The following is a 16,823-nucleotide window of genomic DNA, read 5'->3' on the forward strand; positions in this document are numbered from 1 at the left end:
ACCTGGGTCAGCATCATGTCCCCTAACCTGGGAGTGTGACAGGAGGCTTTTCTGCCTTGGAAAGGAGAGAAAATGCTGTCAAGCTTTCATCTGCTTCTTAAAACATGTTTTAGCTTCATGCAGAGTGTAGTGCCATTGCTTAAAACAAATATATCTAATATTCTTGTGTTACTTTCCAAGGATCCAAGTGTTAGTGTGGCTTGGCAGTAGTCTCTCAGCACAGGTTACCCTTTCTGAGAGGTTCATTTCCAAGTCCCAAAATATCTCCCACAACAGCTCATTTGGAAACTGCAGCTGTGTCCTGGGTGCCAGTGTGAGCCTGGACTGGCCACCTCTGCCAGCACTCCAGGGCTTTCTCAGTGGGGTGGCAGGACAAGACAGAACATGTTGAGAAATAGCGAGATGAGATTTATGCCAAGTTCAAAGATTAGTGGTTGGCTTATTAGGTTTTCCCCTAAGCTCAGTATTAAGTAATGCTAAATGACCCACACAGAAATCAGAAGGGAGGATTAATAAAGTTTAATGGTGGAGGTTTGTGTTTGGAAGTGTCATGGGACTAAAAGTGCTGGCAAACAACAAAGTGGTCCCCCCCTCACTGGTAGATGTTTCTTAGTATCTTAAAAATTGTTTTACCTCACTTGCTAGTTTTATGAATCTTTTAATATGTGTTCCCATGCCCATTCAGCCTCAAATAGCTCTTGGGTTTATAAATGTATTTCTTTGTTTCTCTGTATCTTTTGGATGCGTTTACTCCAAATGCCTTTTAGGTAATCTAATCTCTGGTTTTGGTGGTCCCTCCTCAGGGCTGGCTTTGACTGGAAGTGCATAAATTGAGCTGAAAGGCACATCAGGTGGGCACTTAAACAATTCCTATAGAAGATGATGGCTCTCCAGACAAGTTGTTCTTGGTGGAGGCTTCACTCTTGAACTAAGTTGTATGAAAATAATCTCAATGTGGCCATGGCAATGGAAATTATCTTAAAAGACAAGAAGTTTGTACAGGTACCCCAGGAAAGTCCAGGCTAATAGGGTATATACACTAACCACAAAAACATGTCATTGCTGGTTTTGACACTGATTTGTATAAAAGTATTTGGAAAAGATACACTGGCCATCTGCCTCTTCAGCTGACCCACCACTTGGTGTCATTTCATAAATACTGTTACAGGGCCAATCCTTTATTCCTTGTGAGGAAAAACAAAATACAGCTTCAGTCTGCTTTTAAAGCTGCATTTTATACCACATGCAAGGGTCTTCACAGACACATGTTCTGGGGTGTCACGCCCAAGCAGCAGCGCCACCTGAGTCAATTCAAAAGCATTTCCAGGGAGCAGGAGGGGGCTGTAGGGAGGGGTGCTCCACCCCTGGAAACATCCTGGTACCCCCAGGAGAGAGAGGGACACGGTCTCTTTCTGACAGTGGGTAGCAGCTGAGGGCTGCATCCTAAAACATTCAATCCTGCTGCTTGTGTGAGGACACAAGTGACCGTCAGCACGAAATGCTGCCAAGCAATTGTGACTGCCAGCAGGGAGAGAGGCTGGAATGCAGGCAGACTGATGATTCCCAGTGAGACTGGGGCCTGGTTCTGTCCAAAATTTAGGTTACTTGCCAGGAAGTGAGGTACATGAGCTAGGGCAGAGCCCCATGCTGCCACAGAGACCCTTCCCCACTGACATACTCAGGATCCAGCCCCCCATGCCAGGGGTGCTGCCCCACTGCAGCAAGGAACCGGTCTGGCAGAGATGGATTGTCTCCATCCCATGCTGAGGTTGTCCTCAGCACCTTGTTTCAGCTCAACAGTGACCCAGGCTGCCACCTGCAATACAAGGCAGGCAGCTCCCCCCACGCTAAGCTGCAAGGTCTCTGTCCTGCTGACAAGTCTCTGCAAAGCACAGGGTTCATTGCAAATAAAAAAATCCACCTAGAAAAAAAAACAACCCAAACGACCAAGTAACAGAGAACACACAACCTGGGGCTCTGGGCTGGCCAGTCCCTGCTTGCTGGCTCAGCCTTGTGCCCGGGTGAGCCCTGCCCCACTTCACAGCACCCCAGGGAATGAGTTGGAGCAAGCACAGCAGTAAATGGGCAGTGGACAGCTCAGCTGCTGCACAAGGTGGCTGCTGCTCAGGTGCAAGGTGTGATTCCCAGCAGCTGCTGCATTAGGTGCCTCTCACACAGCCCTGCCCAGGGCTGGCTGCAGCAGCCTCTGCTGATAGTCATCCACCTGGCTCTCTTCCACTTAATGCAGTCAGGGGGTGCCTTGCAGTGAGAAACAGTTTGTACGGTCACCACTGGCCAGGGACTCTGGACCTTTGAGACTGTGGGGAGGTGCACCCATCCCAGCACTTACCTCCTGCTGCTGGGATAGGGCTTCAAAAAGAGTTGAGAGGTGGGAAGCGTGGACACTGTGGGATGCTGCGAGTGCTACTGTGGGCTGGGGATCAGCCTCTGGAAAGCCACAGGCAGATTAGGGAGGTGCCCAAGCGCCTGGTGGGCACCTGGGCACACTGCAGCCCCTGCACACGTGGCCATGCATGCCTGACCTTGCATTCCCTCCTCAGCTCTCCTCAGCCTCCAGAACAGCTGTAAGAAACCCTCAAGCCTCTCCTGAAGCTCTCAGCAGTAGGAAACAGCTGTTTGACTCCTCATGGTCCTTCCCACCCTTTAGGCAACTGCAAGGTCTGGGTCACTGCTGGGGCCCCACCAGCCATCCCTTGGTGGAAACAGAGAGCACCCTGTGCCACCCACCAGCTGGAGGAGGGGAACTGGGGCTGACAGGGGCAAAGGGGGGACGTGCCAGAGTCAGAGGGAAGGAAGTAGGTACCCCCTTCCAACCATGAGGGAAAGAGCATCCTCAAGATGCTCAGTGACATTTTCCCTTAAAATAATGGCTTATTTAAAAAAAAAAAAAGAAAAAAAGGCCAGCCATGACTCTCCCATGGAGAGGAGCTGAAACTCTGGGGCCATGAGTGCTCCCATCCATCGCAATCCTCTTCTCATGCATATTCCCACAAGTATTTCTGGAGCCATCTCTCCCCAGACAAGTTCCAGCTTGGAGGCTGTTACAGCAACAATCCAAGACGATGCTATCCTGATGTCCTCTGCTGAACACAGCCCACTCGCTCATGGAGCACAGTGGTTCCACAGCCCTCCTGTGTTCATTCCCACTGGAGACCTCTCCTCTCCTGCCCATCTGGACATCTTCAGCCACTGGCTCCAACACGTCCTCTGGATCGGCACTGCCAGCACGGGATGGCTGTGCCGGTAATCACAGGCACTCTGTGCCCGGCAGCTCAGGAACGCCGGCAGCCCGAGCAGGGATTAGTGATGATTCAGGGGATTTCACCACAGCCTGGAGGGAGACTGGCCAGTTTCTGTGGGCAAACCACAAGGACTCGGTGAAACACCAGCCTCCCTGCCCAAAATGACTTCACCAATCGTGCCCCAAAGCCACCTCGTTTGCATCTCACTGCCTCCAGCCTGTCCCTGGCCAGCTGGGACAGCAAAGCAGGAGAAGCCACCTCTGTGCCAAAGACAGTGCCCAACCTCCATCAGCTCCCATGGGCAGAGCTGGCACTAGAATTGAACCTTCCATTGGTTTTCCCTCCGGCTTCGCTGCAGTTTGGATGTGCAGCAGCATTTGAACTGCAGACAGACACTATTTACACCCCAGCAAAGCTGTCCTTGGTGTATGTGCTCACTGTTCTGCTGGACCAGGCATGGGGCTTCAGGTGAGTTAATTCAGTAATTTTTCAGTCTCACTCTTTCCCAAGTAATCCAGGAAAGCTTTGCTGCGCTCGAGTGCTACCATCAAACACCATCACAGTAAGTCACTGCAAAAATAAAAGCTGACACTTCCAAGGTCTTCCAGGTTATTCTCAGTTTCACTCTCGGGTCATCAATAATGGATGTGGAAAAAGCAACCAGACTGCAGCTGTCAGCCAAACCTCACACCCACCTGCACGAAACACAGGGAAAAGCTGAGGTCTTTGCAAAGATCTGGAGCTTGCATGCATTCCGTAAATTAAACTTCAATTTTGGTTTTATACTGAAATTGCATTGAAGAAAGCTCAAGGTTGCCCATTCTTGTATATTTTTAGCTGAACTTTTCACATTCATTAAAACTTCAACATTAACATTTTTCTACACATTTTCCTGGGTGTTGAGCATGAGGCATTTTGCCCTTTTGAAAGTTTAATTCATATATATATATATATGTACATATATATAAACAGTTTCTCAGAGTCTTACTCACTAACTGGAGGAGAAAAACAAAAATCTTTGGTAGGTTTGGATGCATCTGAGTTTATTTTTACCCTGTCTGATACTGCAGACTTTCCCAATCGTCAATCCCAGGCTGAGCTCACACTGCCAATTTAATCACTAGACCCACACTGTGGGTGTAGCAGGTACTACTTCTCACCTGGCACACTCAGCCTGGCTCTGTGCAACATTTGGACAAAAAAAAAATCCAGATGGTGTTTCAAAAGCTGGGGGAAGCCCAGTGGTTCAGTACTCACACCTCAGGCAGCCATCGCCACTGGCCAGTGGCTCGTGACCAGTGAGGTGATGGGGGACTGCGAGTCCAGGGCAAGTGGCCTGTGCATCAAACTGGCCAGGGACTGCAGCTGGTCAGGGGCTTGTGTGATTTCTGTGTGAGAAAATAAATCCTAACATGTTATAACCAGGGGAGGAGGGTCAAGCAATGCAAGAGGCCAATTGTGATTAGCTTCTCATCTCTTGCTGTGGGGTGCTCTCCATTGCTGGGCTGGGCTGCCCCTCCACTGTGGACAAATAAAACCCAACAAAGCCCCATGACGGTGGGGAAGTGCCCTGTCCCACTGGTGGAGAGCTGGAGAAAATGTCACTGAGGCTATTTCCAGCTTTGTAACTATGTTTTTTTAGGAGGTGGGAAGGCAGACTAGCCAGAGGAATGCGGAGCAGCCAAAGGAGCCTGCTGGCCAGCTGCTTCCCCAGGGAAAAAGCAAAGCAAACAGGAGATGAAAAGCCTGTGGTGCCATCTCCATCCTCAGAAGAGTGCCCTGCCTACCACACTACCACATTTTCTGTGTGTGGGTGGGTGGGTGGAGAAAAGAATAAAGATCACTCAAAGTATTCTGCTCAAGTTATTCAGTGTTGTGTAAAAATATGGTAATGCTCATCTGAGGACAGGCTGGAGCCTAAACCCTCCCAGGTTTAGGAAACATTAGGCAATAGCACCTTCCTTTTCCTTCTTGGCCTAGCAATGGATGCTGAGCAAAATGGAAAGCTGAAGAAAGCATTGCCCTGCCCTAAGCTGTGGTTGGAGCTGAGCAAGAATCCTCCACAGAGAGCAGGACTCGAGCAGGAGCCTCCTGTGCCCCAGGCATCCAGCAGGTAAAACCACCTTGCTCCATCCCGTTTTTGTGAAAGAGGAGACACACGGTTTGGCCACCTCATCCCAGGAAGCAGGAGCCTCCCTGCAGCACCTGGAGCTGCTCAGGAAGTAGTCATTCTGTCCCCTCGCCTGGCCAGAGGCACAAGGGAGCGTGTGGGGAGCTTGACCACTTCGCTGAGGGCTGGGAGCCTCCCAAGCCAGGGCTGAGAGCCCAGGGCGGGTGCCATGGTGCTGAGTTCACAAGAGGGTGAGACACCATGAATCATTTTCCAGTAGATAGCACGGAAGTGGGATAAGGAGCATTTATGGGAGGTCTGCTGCCAGTGAGTGTTAACACGAGAGAAAAATGGTTTCCCAAGCAGCTTCATTTCTTGAGCAAGGACCCTGGGGTGCCAGCAGGCAGTGTGCTGCCTGTGCCACACGTGTCCAGAGGCAAGGCTTGGCACCACACCGACCAGGGCTGGGCAGCTGCTCCCTGAGGGGAAACAGAAAGTCAGGAGGAAAAGATAATGACAAATTTCCCTTTAAAACATTGTAAAAGTGGTGCATGTCTCACAGCACCCCAGGAACAGCATGCCAGCCTGTAGGAGCAGGGGTAGTGAAAGAGGACAACACAAGGGGCTGCCTCGCAGCAGCAGGATAGCAGCAACCACCCCTGCTCCCCCATCTGTGGGGGAGAAAATCTCAGCTGTCACAGGAAAGCCCAGAGATGGCCCAAACGGCTCCTGGCCCCTCTCCCCCCCCTGCCCACACCTCCAGCACTGCTGGGACCAACAGAAGAGTCCCCACTCCAGGCCTGGTGAGAAACACTGCCATCACTGTGGGGTGTGATGAGAGCAGGAGCCACATGGCTCCTTTCCAAAAACTGCTGGACACAGGCGGCTAATGGCAGTTTCCCTGGATAAAGCACAGCACTGACCCATAACCTCCCTCTCCTCCCCTGGGTTTAAGGCCAAGCACCCTGGTCCCAAAGCAGCCTGCCAGCACCTGGCACCGTTTTGGATGCCCAGGGCACAAGCACATAGCTGCTCCATATAATCCAGGATGGGCACCCAGGGCACAATGGTAATGCCAAAAACTAAACCAAAGCTTTAAGGTGAAGGAGCAGGAGGTTTAATTTCTCTCTTGATCAGAGGTTTTTAGCACGTCCCACCTGGGGACGTGCTAAAAACCTTGGTCATGGTGTCCAGCCTTTGCCAGGACACATTCTTTCTTTGGAATATTTGCAATCACTTTGTACAAAAGCACAGTTGTGTGGCAGCAACAGGAGGGAACACAGCAAAGGTAGTGGAAAAGAAAACCAATTAAAAAGAAATATTTTCTAGTTGGATGCAGGCACTAAAGACTGGCTTGCTGCTTTGAGCACAATTGTTTAGCCAGCTACAGGTGCTGCCTCAGACTGTAGGGACTCAGGGGCTGAAAGCAAACACATATAACAGCTCTGGTGGGTTAAGAACATAGGAGAAACAAGATGCATAGAGAGAGAAATGTTTTTATTAGTCCAGCTGATATAGCTAGAAAAAAATAGACAAGTTTTCAGGCAACTCCTTCCATTAGGTAATTGCTGTGAGCGCAGTAACAACGCTGTGTTGAGGAGAGGCACCACTAAATGAACACTCTCTGATTACAAGAAGCAAAACCAGCTATTTGCCAAGCATCTGTGAACAGTGACACAAAGCACAGCATGGGGGATCTAAAGAATATACAGAACCAACCAGTTGTCTCTTGCACCATTTTCCCTTCCCTGCTCTCACAAGCTTCATACAGAAAACTCCTGTGCTGATTAACTCAAATACAGGAACACCCAGCACAGAACAAAACTCTTACATGTGATCTCCTCTCCCCCACCCAGTTAACTTTGAAACACATAGAAAGCTGTATTAAAAGAAAAAAAAAAAATCTTATCTGAGATGTTCACTCAGCCTTTTCTCACAAAAATTAAATTAGCTTACCCCAGCTGGAATCATCTCTTCAGCTAAGTGACAGCCTGCAATCACACCCTTTACAAAAGAAAGCTTCAGTAATCTACACAAACCTATATAAAGCTGCACGCCACGGAGCTCTGCATCAACCTCTCATCATGTTCCCTCCATCAAAGCTGGGTTTTAGCAGTGCGTAGAGCTGTTGAACAGGTGCATCTGCATGAGCTGCAAAGGCTGTTCATTCCAAGGGTCTGATGGTCCCAGGTAGCAATACTTGTGGAAAATGCTGCTCTTTATGTTAATAATGTGATGCTTCCATACAGCAAGCACACATGTACAGCCATTCTGGAGAACAGACCTACTTGATGCAATCTTGAGCTCACACCCAGAGAACTACCTGAGCTTGCAAGCCAGGCCCAATTTGGAAAGAAAACTGTTTAGCATGTTTTAATTGACTATACTGTTCATTTTTAGGTTCATGGGGCAACTGGTGCATGGGCCAAGAGTCAGCTGATTAAAGCTAATTAGCTGCTATTTTCCTGTAAGTGGCAGCTTCCAGCCCCAATCTCTGCCCTGGCTGAGCTGAAATCACTTAAGAAAGAAGCATGAGCTGAGAGAATCTAGGTTTCACCTCACCTCCCTTTACCCTCAAAAGAGCAACTGGTTGTTCACACCAGCTCTCTGCACCACCCTAGATTGAAGACAACTTCTCCCCACAAACCAGCTCAGGGTCAGCGATACCATGGGCTGTAGTCTGACTGCAGAGCCTTGCCCTGCAGCACCAGAGGGCCCATCTGAGAGGAGCCAGCCCTGTCGTCCCCATCCCCCCCCTTACAGGAGCCAGCCTGGCTTGCAGTACTCAGGATAATGACAGTTTACAGTTGGCAAGAGCAGATGCACAAGTCAAAGCCTTGGAGGTAGGGCATGTTTGCAGTGATTCATGTTTAACACTAGTTCTCAAATGTACAGCAACTACAATCAAGTTAAAAGGTTCAACTTCTGAAACTGCTTTAACAACATTTCAACTCAGCTGGTCTGCAGCAACACACCCAGGTAGATGTGCCTGCACACAAAACCAGACCACTTAGCATAACTATGAAAACCAAGTCACTTAAATCTCAAAGACATTCAGTTAACATATCTAAGACATCTCAGGCCAAACAATAGTTTATTTCATTTTCAGCAACATCTCAACCATCAAAAAAATAAACTCTAACACAGATGGATGGAAGACTTCTCTACAGTGTAACTAAGTGGGCTCTGACCCCAAGGGTTTGAATTGGAGTGACATTTTTATTATTCATCCAATAAGTTAGGAAGCATGAGAATAAAGTGCTTTATTTCTGAGCTGGCATGAGGTCATCAATGGACTGGCCTTTTTCAAGGCGTTTCTCCATTTCAATGAGAAGCTTCACACCATCCACCACCATCTGCACCAGCTCCACCTCAGAGAAGCCAAGACGATCAGCATTGGAGACATCAAACACTCCTCCCACAGCAGCTGTGTCCACACCACCTGCAGCAAGAGATTCAGTTACAACATGGATGACCTCAGCTAGAGCAGGTGAGTCTGCCTTTCTTCCCTCACCTAGCTTAAGGCAGGGACACAGCAGGACCATTCTCTACAAGCTGCCACTGGTGCCTCCTCCTACACGCAGGAAGATGAAGCCACATGTGTGATTGCCAGCATGAACCACAGAACATGCCACTAGGACAGCTCTTTATTCTTCTCTCATGAGCAATCTAACCTGAGGTCACAAGTACTTGCTGGAACCATCTCCCAGCCATAGGTTAAACCAGGATTCCCATCCTTGCTTAGAACAGGAACAGCTACCACCAGGTCCACCTTATCTGGTGCTCAGAATGACACACAGGACACTAACTAGATCACCAGACAGAACAGATAAAGCACTGGCATCCTCAACTCCTCCAATATACAATTAGAGAACTTTTTTCTCTCCATGTCCTTTACAAAGGCACCTTTTTGGATGGTGTGACAGGCATTGACAGTGCAAACCAAGAGATGGCTCTGGCCATAACCAGGCTTTTGCTGGTGTCTTACGGCAGACTGACTCAGCCATCAGCATAACCAACTCTCACCTGTGCCTCGTTTCTGCAGCCGAAGCCTCTTGAGGACTTCTCCAAATTTCTCATGTTTCCCAAGGTGTGGGATCTTGATGTGCACACCAGCACGGAGCCCTGTTCCAAGGTTGGATGGGCAGGTCAGGATGTAGCCCAAGTGTGGATTCCACATGAACTCATAGTTTTTGGCCTTGAAGAGACTTTCTATCTATAAATCGAAAAAATGAATGTTTAAAGTTTTTTCTCTGCCTTAAGACTGTAAGACATCCATTAGTGCTCACTTGCAGCTTCAGTCACCCAGCAACAGCCACAACACTCAGAACATCTATACATCTATTTCGGCCACATAAGCCCCCTTCCCTATGGAAAAAAACAGCCACCAACAAGGGGCTTTTAAGACCTTCATCTTGCTCCTAGCAGTGAGACAGGCTAAGTTTAAAAGCTATCATCATATGTCACTATGTGTTGGGAAGCTGGACTTAATAAATCTCAAGCTGGCACATCTCTTAGGATCAGGAAAAGGGCTGGTAAAGCTCAAGCTCATATCACAACTAGAAGTAGAGAACAGCATCCAGCTGTTCAGCTGAGTCCAGCTTTGCCCATCCACATTGAAGCAATTTCTCCTCCCCCTCAATGTCTCTCAAAGCTTTAGAGAATCATGCAGAATGTCTTTAAAATACAGTTGAGACATTTGGATATCAAGCAAACATTCTAGATTTCACAGCCAGAAGGCTCTTTTGCCACAACAGGTATTTTGGAGCCCTCACAGCTCTGGATCTCATCAGGGTGTTCCCAGAAGTCCAGGCTATGAAACACCACCATGCAGGACTCCAGAGGGGGCTTGAAAATTGTGTTCCCAGCTCTAACCAGAGAACCACGGGCCATTTGAACCTATAGCTCAGACAATAGTGATTTACCTTTGTTAGCCCAGCACAGAAGCGGTTAAATACTTCCTTCATGTTGCCACCTTTCTGCATGGAAATAACTCTAAGGTGGTCCTCTTCATTGATCCAAACAAGGAAGGTCTTGTTATCATTGTGCCTAGGAGACAAAGCAATCAATCTGCTGTCTTTCCCACCTCACGTTTTGAAGATGGCACCAAATTGCTCATCACTGTAGTTTTTAGTTCAAGAGGTTCACTCAGCTGCTTCCACAAGATTGATCTTCCTGCTTTTGTCCACACAGGACCTGAGTTAAGCTGGTAGTTGTTACCCTGCTCTTTTTAAGAGGTAGTTTGAATTGGCCTTTACAGAGTGAGTAATAACGTGGCATTACCTAGTCTTACAGTATCAAAACCTAAAACCCTCTCATCTCCCTGGTTCACTTGCAGCAGCAGTTTACAAATTAAGGTATTTCTGCTCAGCAATTTGTAGGAAGGTGATCAGTAGACTTTGAGGGAGTCCTGTACAATAATGTTCATAATGACACCAGGTGTAACAAGTCTTTTCAGCAGAATTTTGTCAGATTCTGTCAAACTGCACTTTGTACCTTACTTTCACTATTAATTTTAGATCAAGGCTCTTCAGAGAAGCTATATAAAAATCCTCTGAACAATGGCTCCTCTTGTCCCAGCTTGCAGCTGACAGCAAGTACTATCATCAGTGTTTATCACACTGGTAATTTCTGAACTTGATTAGGATCAGAAATTAGCTAGTACCCGAGGAAAGTTATTTATGCAGACAACACTAAGACATTACACTTCAAGCCTGTAGATTAGTCATGCTCAGATGACAGCGCTATCTGGTGCTGGCAATCTGCAGGTAGATGATGCAATCTTAAAGGTGACCTACAGAAACAAAGCATGCTTCCTCTGGGTTGTACTGAAACAGCTGCAGTAATAAGATCGGAGCATTCCTGTTGATAAAAACCTAGCCCTTAGCTTACAAGGGAGCAAGTTAATTATGCTGCAGAAGCTCCTGAGATGTAAAGTTTTATGTAGGTGACCTACATCTAAAACAAGCAGAATCCCTCTATTCCACACCCCTGCATCAGTCAATTCCTGTCACCAAGTCTCTGGGGTAGGGGGGAAATCTCATCACTAGTACAGGTAAAGCCATACTAGAGTTCAACACCAAGAGTTTCTGCAAGCAGAAGTGAAGAGACTACAAGGAAGTAACTATGCATTCAGGATCAACTCTGAGCTAAGACAATGCTGTGGTTTGTACCACAAGTTACTCTCAACTCTTGTGGGAAGAGTCAACTACAGTGGCACATCTGCTCCTTTACAGGTGATCTAGTTCTATAAACTCCTTCACAGTTTTGGCTTGGTACTTCACTAACCTGTGCTGGATGGGCAGGCTCTGGTTCTGGGCTAGCCAAGCTGGCTTTCTCTTACCAGCAGAAGAACACTTGTCCAAATTCTGCTGGTTAAGCTGCAACTTCCCCCATGGAAACTTCTCATCAGATTCAGCAATACAAGGTGCTATTTTGCCCAACAGTACAAGTCACCACCAAAACTGCTAGACTTTTTTGACTTGTATGACTGCTTCCTCACAGACATACTCACCAGATACCCCTGGCATCAGGCCAGTCTCGTGCCATCCCAGAGGCCAACAGCAGAGGAGAAACTGGCTTGTCAAACAAGAAGTGGTCATCAATCAGCTGCTGCTGCTCAGCATCAGTCATGTTCCTCAGAGCATAGTACTTCCCCTTGAGATCACCATCCAGACTACCCAGAGCTGAAAAAGAGAGGCTTTTTTAGAACAGGACTAAGGGTGCTAGACTTTCCCAGCACTCTGGAGACCACACACAGCAATGTCTGATCTGCTGGGTCTGGTTCCTCCCTTGCTTTCATCTGCAATGGCAATGCCCTTGTGGCATTACAGAACTTGAGGCAATGTCAGATGATTTGTCTGCACCTTCCAGGCTTATACAAGTAGCCTTTGTTCCCTTACATGCAGTATAGAATCACTACTGCTGCTGAACTGTAAAAACGGAGACTGCTTTTCTTCCAATGAGAACAAAGGTTATGAATATAACAAGCAGTATTATGCTAGTCAAGGACTGTTACCCTGCCCTGAGAGGTTTTGAAACTACACTCTCAGTCTCCAGAACTGTACCTTGAGCACAGGGGAAGCAATAGAAAAAAAAACAGCTGAGGAGTTTCACTGAAAACCAAGTCTTATTCTAGTCAGCTGCAGATTTGGAGCAGGACTACATCTCTAAGCAAGCAAAGCATTAATGAAAGTCAATTAAAAGCAGCCACAAAATACTGCACCCCATGACTCAAGACCTGTAGTTGCTACATACCTGTTACATTTCAGGTTTGAGCCCTGATGAACCAACCTCTTTCCCCACACAGACAGAGGGCTTTTGAGAGATCAGCAGAGGTCAACTTAATGCAGTGCAACTTCCCTCTGCCATGTGCTCTTGCTCTCAAGCTACAAGCTGCCAATGCTGAGGCAGCTCTCATGTAATGAGCCTTTTCCAAGGAAAGCTCCATGTTCAGACTAAGCCTCCAGGGAGGTGGCTTTTGCCAAGTGCCTCTATTTTCAAACTGCAAAGGACACCTCTTGTGCAAAGACAGAAGCATTCCCCTGATGCACCCAGTTCTCACTTTACCTTCAACAGAGAGCTTCTCAATAGCCCGCCTCTCTCCTCGACTGCAGTGCGGGGGAAGACAGAATCCACGGATGCTTCTGCCAGTTCTGACACGGGAACTTAGCACGTAATTGGGATCCAGGTCATCACCTCCCTACAAGATTAGGAAACCAGTGAGTACGACCCTAATACCAAGATACCTCCCCTAAACACGTGTAGCCCCCATGCATTTAAGAATGCACTTTCCACCTGAGGTACTGACTGCTTGGGCTGTAAGCCAGTGCCTCACTTCAGGACTATTTTCTTCAGCATTACATCAAGTATCTGTGTAACACAACTCTTGTTTTGAGGCCAAGGCTACAGCTACTAAGCAGTCCTAGAAGACGGAGACATCACCAGAACACCAGTTTTATGTCCATTTCAGACTGTGGTCTGGGCTTCTGTTACCCCTTCAGATTTGCAATCTAGAGATACCAACATGAGGCAGAACATTCTTTAGGTAAGTGTCTACTCTTGTAAATGAGAATTATCCATTTCTGTTCTCCCAAGTCTCTTACTTTCAATATGATCTATGGATAGCAAATCAACATGGACTTAGAAACTCCCAGAGTTTACAGTAACTTTTAAATAAAATCCATAAAATTATTAGGAATCCTTAGTCCTAGCTGTAAAAATACTTACTCAATAGTATGACACCATCAGTTGGTAATTAAGATCCAAAAAGTGTTTTAAGCTTCATGGTAGTCTTTGACTCCCAGGACAGTACTGTTCAACTTGACTATTACAGCCCACAGCTTATGGAAACACACACTGAAGGTGTTTGGCACAACCCACACTGCAGCAGCACCTGAAGAAAGCTCCTGCTGCACACCAGCTGCCTGGCTGTACCCAGCCACTGACATCCCACAGCAGCAAGCTCTTCAGGCTGATCGCACCACTCACAGCCCAAGTGTCCATGCTCAATGGAAGTGAGGGAATAGAGCCTGAGCAACCAGTTTAGGCAGCTGCCAACAACTTCACAGTCCTCAGACCAATGATCTGTAACTGATCAGAAGTTCATACCTGCAGGTTATCAGCATTCAGGTCGGTCTTGTGCTGATCACTTGGTTTGTAGCCACCATGCCTGTCTTCAATAACTGGATCAAAGAGCTCCTTGAACACTTCATAGGACTCTTCATCACCAGCCACGCATCCTACTGTCATTATGAAGGGATGGCCTGGAGCGGTAATAAAGTCAAAAAAGCTAAGTTTGGGTGACATTTGGCTGTACTCCAGTGCAGCACTAACCAGGCAAGTTCTTTAGTGGCAAGACTAGTCACTTAGAAATTTGTTCTTACATAAAAACATTTGGAGAGACCCTACATTTTACATTTCATCCAGTTAGTCAAGTGCAGTGCTGTGGAAACCCATAGCTGTTGTCATTAAACCATGCTCATTTGCCAAGCTTGGTTTAGGACAAATTTACACAGCACATCTAATTTCACTAGCTAATTTAGATCACTGCATAGAACTTCATGTCTAAACAATCATGCTTTGCTGCAAGCAAGCATGCTTTGCTTTTGCTCCTTCTGCTACAGAACTACATTTCTGTAGTCTGCTTATAAATACCACCTCCACAAGATAAGTTTTAAGTCACCATATTCAAAAGCACCAGTTACTTCAGCTGGTTCACATGGAATATTCTCAATGCATTTTACCAGGATTATCAACCCCAGTCTGAATGACATCATCCAGGGTGAAGCCACTGGGTGTGACTCTGTCTCTCAGTTTCTTGTATAAATCCAGGGTTAGAACTTTGGCCATGTGGTTGTTGTGGGTGCTCAGGTCCGGGTACTCCTCATCAGGAGGCAGTCTCTGATTATTTAGTTGGGCCATTTTGATATTGCTAGAGTAAAAATAAATACTGTAATGTTAACATGTAAACACATCTGCTCCCCCTTTTTCATAGAAGTGCTAGAGAACATCACATAACCACAGTCTGGAATAGGAATAGACCAGAACAGCCAGGTAAACTGACTTTTCCCACCCCCCCCCCAGCTGAGTTATAATTAGAATGCATTTGGTTTGACTTTTTTTTTTTCTCTTCAGATTGAAAGTATTTAGCAGAGCAGTTACATAATTGAAGTGTCTGGGAATTGTTATGTCAGATCACAGCATAGAACATAGCGTGATGGAAACATGGCTTCCTAACACAGCCATGCCTTTAGAGCAGTCTCTCAATGTTTTAGAAGATTTGTCCCTCAGTAGCTTGAGAACTTTGGGTACCATTGTCAAGAAGCACTTCCAGTCAGGAGGGAGAACAGATCATTATGCAGACCTAATGATCCCATTACCTGGGTTGTCAACCCCAGTCTGGATGCAATCATCCAGGGTAAATCCACTGGGAGTCTGTTTATCTCTCAATTTCTTGTACAGGTCCGGGGTCAGCACTTTAGCCATGTGATTGTTGTGAGCTTTCAGGTCAGGGTACTCCTCCTCGGGATTGTACTTCATCTTCAGGAGGTTGTGGCTGTTTGAGAAGGGCATGGCTGACCCTACCGCAGTCACTAGGGGAGAAAGATGGGAAGCCTATCACTGGGGGCTTGGCAGCCTCCGGACCGCCCGGGGGAACGCCAGGCACTCAGAAGGTCACCTTGGCTCACATTCCACCCGCGTCTTTCACACCTTTGCTGCTACACCACCTTCCACATGCGCCAAGGAGGAAGATAGATGTAAAGTTCTTCACCTCCACCACCCCTGCCCCGTGCTCACCATCCCCGGCCGCAGGGGCAAAGGTTCTCCTGCCTCCCGAGGCGCCGCCCGGGTGAGGGGACGCGCCCAAGGTCGCGCGGAGCAGCCGCTGCAGCACCGGGCAGACCCCGCGCGCGGCTGCGGGGCGGGGGGAGCTGCCGGGCCGCCGCGGGCCGGGGGGTGCTCGGCCCTGCCGGACCCCGGGCCGGCCGACAGGTGAGCGGGGCGGCACCGCTGCGCCCTCGGTGCGCGGCCGCGCCTCCTCCCGCCGCTGCCGGGGGAGGGGATCCCGAGGACCGACAGTGCCGGCACCCTCCGCGTCCGCGGAGCCCCAGCTTCTCCCCGACCGGGGAGGAGAGGGCAGCATCCAACAAGCCCTTACACAACAGACGGCTCTCTCAGGGGACCTGGACGGGGCAAACGTATGTAACTACCCTGCTAAATACCGGGTTAATCTGGTTTTAGAGCCTAACCAGCCCGGCGAGCACCTGCGCCGCTCCCCGCCCCGGCTGCGCCCCTGCCCCGCGCCACCCCTCCTCAGCTGGACCGGCTCCACCCCACACAGCAGGAGGAGGGGAAAAAAAAAAAAAAAAAAAAAAAAAAGGGAAAAAAAAAAAGGAAAAAAAACCAAAGTCCTTCGTTTTAAGGCTGCAGAATGGCTCGGCTGCCCCGGGACTTACCGCGGGCTTCGCAGCTACAGCAAGAACCTCCCCGCCGCTCCGCGCACCGCACCGCCCGAATCCGAGTGAAGCTCCGGCACTGCCGCCGCGCCTCTTTTATATAGAGCGCAAGCCGGCACCCCATTGGCTGCTATTTATAGCCCATTCATTCCATTGGGCCGCGCGTCGGCGGGTGGGGCGGGCGTTGTGCCGCCGGCCGGGCCCGCGCTTGCCGCCATTTTGCTCGGCGTCGGGGAAGCCGAGTGGGGGTGGAGGGACCCCCTGGGGCGCTCTGGCGGTGCTGAGGCGGCCCCGGCGCCATCCGTTACTGCGAGCGTGAGGGCAGGAATCCATGTCGTGTGCCACCGGCCAGCGGCTGCCATCGATTGCACACCAGCATAGCCGGTTGCAGGCTTCACACCTTTGTCAACGCCTTGGTCAAAGGTTCAAACACGGGTGTGATAAGGCACCATCACAAAATAAGGGTTATGTAGTGTGCAGACTGGCCGTGTG

General features: G+C 48.6%; 1 protein-coding gene across 2 annotated transcripts; it reads right to left on the reverse strand.

Annotated features, from left to right (window-relative positions):
* Nucleotides 1–6,853: 6,853 nt before the first annotated feature.
* CKB (creatine kinase B) lies at nt 6,854–16,421 on the reverse strand. Of its 2 annotated transcripts, none has more exons than XM_069018363.1 (8): nt 16,332–16,421; nt 14,619–14,806; nt 13,984–14,138; nt 12,943–13,075; nt 11,888–12,059; nt 10,299–10,422; nt 9,400–9,589; nt 6,854–8,815 (listed from the first exon to the last, which is right to left on the reverse strand). In XM_069018363.1, exons 2-8 carry the CDS (start codon nt 14,794–14,796, stop codon nt 8,637–8,639), a joined length of 1,131 nt encoding a protein of 376 aa, XP_068874464.1. In that variant the 5' UTR covers nt 14,797–14,806; nt 16,332–16,421; the 3' UTR covers nt 6,854–8,636. The 2 variants fall into 2 exon arrangements, with proteins under 2 accessions (XP_068874464.1, XP_068874463.1); XM_069018362.1 differs by lacking the exon at nt 14,619–14,806 and adding an exon at nt 15,255–15,467 and having other exon boundaries at nt 16,332–16,416.
* Nucleotides 16,422–16,823: the final 402 nt, after the last annotated feature.

The sequence above is a fragment of the Aphelocoma coerulescens genome, chromosome 5 (assembly GCF_041296385.1).
Source record: "Aphelocoma coerulescens isolate FSJ_1873_10779 chromosome 5, UR_Acoe_1.0, whole genome shotgun sequence".
NCBI lineage: Eukaryota > Metazoa > Chordata > Aves > Passeriformes > Corvidae > Aphelocoma > Aphelocoma coerulescens.

Bases quoted from the DNA above. Each gene is read 5' to 3' on its own strand.
- CKB (XM_069018362.1), bottom strand. From the start codon at position 15,447: ATGCCCTTCTCAAACAGCCACAACCTCCTGAAGATGAAGTACAATCCC. The intron at 14,139-15,254 runs GTAATGGGATCA...TTACCGCTCCAG, and splicing joins GACTGGGGTTGACAACCCAG to GCCATCCCTTCATAATGACA. The intron at 10,423-11,887 runs GTGAGTATGTCT...TTTGTCTCCTAG, and splicing joins CCTGATGCCAGGGGTATCTG to GCACAATGATAACAAGACCT.